The sequence below is a fragment of the Octopus bimaculoides genome, chromosome 20 (assembly GCF_001194135.2).
Source record: "Octopus bimaculoides isolate UCB-OBI-ISO-001 chromosome 20, ASM119413v2, whole genome shotgun sequence".
Classification (NCBI taxonomy): domain Eukaryota; kingdom Metazoa; phylum Mollusca; class Cephalopoda; order Octopoda; family Octopodidae; genus Octopus; species Octopus bimaculoides.
In genome coordinates, this window is record NC_069000.1 from 6,453,328 (window position 1) to 6,460,008 (window position 6,681).

The 6,681-nt window shown below is 40.5% G+C and overlaps 2 protein-coding genes and 1 non-coding gene across 4 annotated transcripts in view; 1 reads left to right on the forward strand and 2 right to left on the reverse strand.

The window, feature by feature from the left end:
* The window catches only part of LOC106869208 (exocyst complex component 2), a 37,952-nt gene extending 35,373 nt beyond the window's left edge, over positions 1-2,579 (reverse strand). The window contains exon 1 of one of the 2 annotated variants that reach the window (XM_052974930.1): positions 1,437-2,577. The gene's annotated coding sequence lies outside the window, so the exon portion shown is untranslated. Of the gene's footprint in view, positions 1-1,436 lie in introns of both variants that reach the window. The other variant, XM_052974931.1, reaches the window with a different exon arrangement.
* A 488-nt stretch (positions 2,580-3,067) lies between these two features.
* Trnal-uag (transfer RNA leucine (anticodon UAG)) lies at positions 3,068-3,149 on the forward strand. The gene has a single exon. It is a non-coding gene; the product is annotated as a tRNA-Leu (tRNA).
* Positions 3,150-4,435: 1,286 nt separating this feature from the next.
* LOC106869209 (RNA polymerase II-associated protein 3) overlaps positions 4,436-6,681 on the reverse strand; it is a 6,921-nt gene continuing 4,675 nt past the window's right edge. The window contains exons 8-11 of the mRNA XM_052975189.1: positions 6,636-6,674; positions 5,985-6,082; positions 5,345-5,439; positions 4,436-4,681 (exon numbers count right to left, since the gene is read on the reverse strand). Coding sequence (XP_052831149.1) covers positions 4,590-4,681; positions 5,345-5,439; positions 5,985-6,082; positions 6,636-6,674 — 324 coding nt within the window. The 3' untranslated portion in view covers positions 4,436-4,589. The remainder of the gene's footprint in view (positions 4,682-5,344; positions 5,440-5,984; positions 6,083-6,635; positions 6,675-6,681) is intronic.

Genomic DNA, 6,681 nt, shown 5'->3' on the forward strand with positions numbered 1-6,681 from the left:
ATAATTCCGTTATCACGTCGGGGGTCACCAGTTATATGAATTGTGTGTTGTTTTTTCTTTCTGAAATCACGTCGGGGTCACCAGTTATAAGAATTGAATGAGATATGATGGCTTGGCCATCTCTCCCCAGTTCTTATATTAATCATTAAAATCCAGAAATACAACAACACGAGGGATAATGGTAACACCAGAACATAGTTTATTCTAGGTTGGTGTAGAGCCGTTTCATTCCTGGGTGAATAGGCATGCCGCTAGAATACCAAAGGAAGATTCGACCACATGTCGGTGGAGAGCTGAGAGACACGTGCTGTCGCCACCGCTGCTACAGAGAAAAGAGAGAGAACGCTATTGCTTTCAATCCACCTGTTGCATTGCACATGCGTGCTCGGGTACTTCCGCTGACGGCTAGTCCCTTGTACATGCGCAATGGCACTTCCCAAGATGGCGGTCACACGCGCCACTACAAAAATAAGAACTGGGGTCCGTTCATTCGACTAAAACGCTTCAAGGCGGTGCCCCAGCATGGCCGCAGTCCAATGACTGAATAAAGTAAACGAATAATACCATAAAATGATGACGCAGACGAAGTCATGTTGGATCTGTGGTATTTTTCATTGGCATGGAAGTAGAAAAGCAACGCCTTTGACAATTCTGTAGAATCTCTGAGAATGGTAGAGAAAAGGTGGGGTGGGAGTATTCTCAGGGTACAGCGGTGGTATGAATGTTTAGAACTGAATGAAATCTATTAAAAATACCCGAGGGTCAGCTGGGTGGAGTCAAATCAAGATGACAATTGAAGTGTACCATTCTCAATAGGAACAGCTCTCTCTCTCGCCGTCTTTCTGCTCCCCAACCACTACCAACCGTTTATGTCTTCTGAATATCAACACAGACAGTTTTGGTTAACCCGAGGCTACGGGGGGAAAAAATTGTTCTAGGTGGTATGCAATGAGATTGAACCTGAAACTACGTGATTACGAAACGAACTTTAAAAAACATCGCTCCTTAACAAACACACACACACACTTGGTGCTATGGGTTAACCTCTACGCGGTAGTTGGACTTGTTAGTAATAACAACCAAACCTTTTTCAATAGACATCCTGCAGCAGTTAAGAAAAACGTAAAACAAGGACAAATTGAATAATGCTCTCAGAAAATAAAAGACTGGACGGTCACGGCCGGAACATCTTTTGCTCATACTATTCATACATAGGTCGGCTATTTTACTAGACAGTGACAGAAGGCTATACAACCAAAAGGCAAGAGACGCCTCTATGAAGTCGCTGGACAACAACAATAACAAATATTAATTGGTTTTCATTAATTAAGAAATAGAACTAATGAGGAGAGTATATACTTAGAAGCAGGTTCAGAGATAATTAAATATCGATTTAATAATTAATCAACGCTCTCAAATAAGTGTTCCATACCAACCTGACAAACCTTCTCTCGGATTATTATTGAAGGTTTCCAAACAAAATCAGGAGAGAGGAGTGACACACCTTCATACAGGAAGTAGACGTCTTCTTTTTCCCTTCTACGCCGACAACTTTACTTCCACTTCCGTTTCACTTTTCACGGTTCGGGTGGTTCTACTATTTTTTTTTTTTTTTTTACGCATAGGAACTCTTTTGTATTCCAATTTTCAAGTTCGATAACTCTTGTCATCATCAACAATATACTGTTGCTGATGTTACTACTACTACCACTACTGCTGCCGCTGCCATCACCGTCCTCATTATTTAAGTACTACCACCACCACCACCATTCTACTGGTGAACTTGAAAGTCTGGATCGATCTGCTAGAAACACCAGTCAAATCTTCCCGACTCACATTCTGTTGAACATTCAACCCGTAACGAACATGGAAGATGCGCCATCTCGCCCGAGGCCACCCTTGACCTTATCATATAAAGTTCTTGTTTTTACTGAAAAACCTCACATCAAAACATCCAAGTTAATTTATTTCCCAAATTCAAGCTTAACGATGATAAAGTTGTTTTACTAAATGCTTCATTATTTTCATAATTAATAGAAACAAAGACGCCGGAGTGGCTGTGTAGTAAATAGCTTGCTTCCCAACGACATGGTTCCGGTTTCAGTCCCACTGCGTAGCACCTTGGGCAAGCGTCTTCTACTATGGCCTCGGGCCGACCAAAGCCTTGTGAGTGGATTTGGTAGACGGAAACTGAAAGAAGCCCATCGTATGTGTGTGTGTGTGTTTGTCCCCCCCCCCTCCTCAACATCGCTTGACAACCGATGCTGGTGTGTTTACGTCCCCGTAACTTAATGACCGATAGAATAAGTACTAGGCTTACAAAGAATAAGTCCCGGGGTCGATTTGTTCGACTAAAGGCGGTGCTCCAGCATGGCCTCAGTCAAATGACTGAAACAAGTAAAAGAGAGTAAATAGAGATGCTTTGGTAAATATTGTTTGAATGACGTTCGTAGTTTCGGTGAGATTTCTGGTTCTTGGTTTATATTTTCTTTTGCGTTTGCGACCGTTCCAACCTTGAACAACCTGTACTTTTGTATATCCAAGACTTGGTAGGTTATCTAATGTGTGTGTGTGTGTGTGCGCTGCGTGCTTCAAGAAAACGTTAAGATGTATTTGGCTGCCGTTTCTAGCAGAACGGGTAATAGTTCAGAGGCTTGGTCGTTGGGTTGATACATACATACATATGTATATATATATATATATACACACACACACAGGGAGAAAGAGAGAGGAGGAAATAGATGGCTATAAATACACACATACATATTATATATATATAGTAAATTTCTAATATATATATGGAAGCGAACAATCGAAAGATTGCTTATGAATCGATTGGACATTGGATCCTCGATAACACAAATAATATTTATGGTTTCGATTCAGCCGTTCCATATGGTGACTATCCAATGCATTTAATAAGGTTAATTTCAACCGTTAAATGTATATATATACATATGTATACAAACACACGCACTTTCACAAATGTTTGTTTATACAATCAGCGAAGCTTTGAAAAAGGATGTATTTACTATTAGACTATTTTTTAAAGCAAATTTTGTTGTGAGGTAGCGTGGCCGAGTGGTCTAAGGCGCTGGTTTTAGGCACCAGTCTCTTCGGAGGCGTGGGTTCGAATCCCATCGCTGCCAAACAATAATTTTTTTAAGTCGGATTATTTTGAATTTGGAAATTACAATAACGTCAGAGACGTAAGGAAGAATTTGCGTGAATTTTATTTCCCTTCGTAAACGGGAAAAATCAAGTTCTTTTATGTGCGTATACGAACAGCAGTTATGTTAATGTTTGTATTTAGCGATGCGTCAGGTCGTGAGATTTTGTACATTTCAGATGATATCCGAAGACTTTGAAATTTGTAATCTAACTGCTGTTGTTGTTTAGCCCTGGGTCAGTCCATGATCAAACACGAACCAACTGTAACCATCCTTGTCTTTTTGTATATCGTTGATTGTATTGTCCATTGTATTCCTCTTTATTTAAGACAGTAGTATGTGTTTGAGGGATGTTTCACTGCTATTTCTAGCAGATAGAGCAACTACACAGAACATATATAAGGAAGTCGTTTTAATACCCGGGATGACTGGGCAAAAAACTTGTGGCGGTGGCGGTGGTGGTGGTGGTGGTGGTGGTGGGTGCTTCTATACTGAGCAAAATACAGGCCATATATGTCATCATCATCAACATTTAACGTCTGTTTTCCATGCTAGCATGGGTTGGACGGTTCGACTGGGGTTTGGGGAGCCAGGAGGCTGCACCAGGCTCCAGTCTGATCTGGCAGTGTTTCTACAGCTGGATGCCCTTCCTAACGCCAATCACTCTGTGAGTGTAGTGGGTTCTTTTTACGTGCCACCGGCACAGGGGCCAGAGGAGACTGGCAACGGCCATGATCAGTTAGTGCTTTTTACGTGCCGCCGGCACAGAAGCCAGTCAAGGCAGCACTGGCATCGGCCACGTTCATCACAACCATCACAACTACAATTTCCATTTGATTTTCATTTTGATGTTGATGTACTTGACTCAACAGGTCTTCTCAGTCACAGCATATCTCCAGAGGTCTCAGTCTTTCGTCATTGCTTCTGTGAGGCCCAACTTTCGAAGGTCATGCTTCACCACCTCATCCCATGTCTTCCTGGGTCTCCCTCTTTGACATGCTCCTACCACTGTTAGGGAGTGGCACTTCTTCACACAGCTCTCCTCATCCAGACATAGCACATGACCATATCAGTGCAGTCGTCTCTCTTGCACATCACATCTGATGCTTCTTATAAAAATTTATGGGCAGTGAATCAAGAATTTAGGGTCTGAATCTTGATAAGGGCTGTTGTTCCAGGGACTTCATCAGTAAGTTTGGGTCATCGAACCAAAGGTGATCTCAGATAAGTCAGGGTTAAATAAAGTAGTAAAAATATTCATAAAATATAGAAAATATATTCTTTATTGAACAAATAAAATGAACAGGTTACAGTTGAGGAAATAAAATGCCAAAGTTAAACATTTGTCCAAAAACGGTATCATTTCATCCCTTTAATGATATTTAAAATATAATCAAAACTTTGGTTTGTTATTTACTGTTACCCAACGCCATACATTTTACTGATTCTCTGGAGTTCTGTGACTTCACAATTTGGTTGTTGCTTTAAGTAATTGAATAAGTCTTTGATCACTGAAAATAGGAAAAGAAAGAAATAATTAAATATAGTTTTATCTGAGAAGGAATGGCAGTGTCAATGGGCGTTTTCTGGGCATCTGAGTTTGGTGGGAGGAAAGGAGGTAATATTCCTCAGACTAGACCCCGAGTCCTAATACTCACCACAGAGTGGACCCAACTAAAGTTACCAGAGGACCAGGTGGTTACGTTGAACTTGGTATATAAGTGGACGTTAAACGATGATGATGATGATGATGATTATCTGTAGAAACAACCTCAACAAATAATGCAAAATGTTTATATTGAAACCAGAGTGTTAGTGTTACCCAGGCAGAGTATTGTGTTCTTGGGCAAAACACTTCATTTCACGTTGCTCCAGTCCACTTAGCTGTAAAAGGGTAACCCTGAGACAGAATAACTTTCCAGCCCGGGGGAATGTTGGCCTGCTTACCTAGCCAGCGGAGTAGCGCCATTGAAAAGCTACAAGCAATGCAAAGCGCATTGTGACCAGCGATGTACAACAATATCTGATAGCCTGGTTGATACTATTATTACACAGTGATTACTATTACATTGTGATTATGGTGAAGGAATGCATAAAAGAAAGGTTAAAAATGACATAAAAATGCCAAAATGGGCAAAGTCGAAATAATGGTAAATGTCTGTAGAAATAATTACCTTGTTTTTCTGAAGAACTGAGAAACATTACGGCCACCTGGAACCTTTTCACTTTACACAGGTGAGACAGGTGTTGGACGATCACTTCAGCATTACTGGAAATAAAGATGAAAAAAAAATTGGTGGTTTACATAGAAATCCAGCAGCAGCAGTAGTAGTAGTGGTGGTGGTGGTGGTGGCGGCAGCAGTAGTAGTAGTATTAACGCATATTCAGAGACTTATGTTTATAGAGATGGTGTAGAAAAGAAGGGAACTTTTAATGTGATTTGGTTGACGGTTGTTTTATACAGCTATCAATAATAATTAATGAATGAATGTATCATTTAGAAACTAATGAGGGAGGCCTCTACATGGTCACTTAATCTGCTGAAACTAACAACCAAATCACCGACCTTCAACTAATAAACCACCTCCCTGTCATTATATGTACATATATCATCATTGTTTTAACATCTACTTTTCCATGCTTGCATGGGTCCGATGGAGTTTATTTAGGGAGATTTTCTACAACCAGAATCTAACCCCCACTGCTGCCTCTACCAGTTTATTCTGGCTCGTTTCACCTTTTTGGTTAAAATTCACCACGTGTGTGTGTGTGTGTGTATATACATTAAATATTAGGAGTCGTAAGGCATCTTACTTGGGGAATGCATTTTGAAGGTTAGCACAGAGTTTGGTGATCATTTCTGCATCCATAAACTCATTGACAAGGGTAGGGTATGATTCGGGGTTCAACACCTGAAAATGGAGACAAAACACAATTATTCCCAACTGGTAACAAAATATCTTGCGCGTGCACACCCAAACACACACACAGTGGACATTTATTATATCTAACTCTGATCATGTTTTTTTGTTTTTGTTTCAGTCATTTGACTGCAGCCATGCTGGAGCACCACCCTCAGTTGAACAAATCAACCCCAGGAATTATTCTTTGTAAGCCTAATACTTATCGGTCTCTTTTGCCAAACCACTAAGTTACGCAGACATAAACACACCAGCATCAGTTGTCAAGCGATGGTGGGGGGTGGGGGGACAAACACAGGCACACAAACATATATATATATATATATATATATACATACACACACACACATATATATATATACGATGGGCTTCTTTCAGTTTCCATCTACTAAATCCATTCACAAGGCTTTGGTTGACCCAAGGTTATAGTAGTAAACTTACTCAAGGTACCACACTGTGGAACTGAACCGGGAACCCTGTGGGTCGGGAAGCAAACTTCTTATAACACAGCCACTCAATTATAAATGAGAGATTAATTAATCACCTTTAAGTATTGGCTAATTTTGTTTGAGTCTTTCTTTACTTGAGGC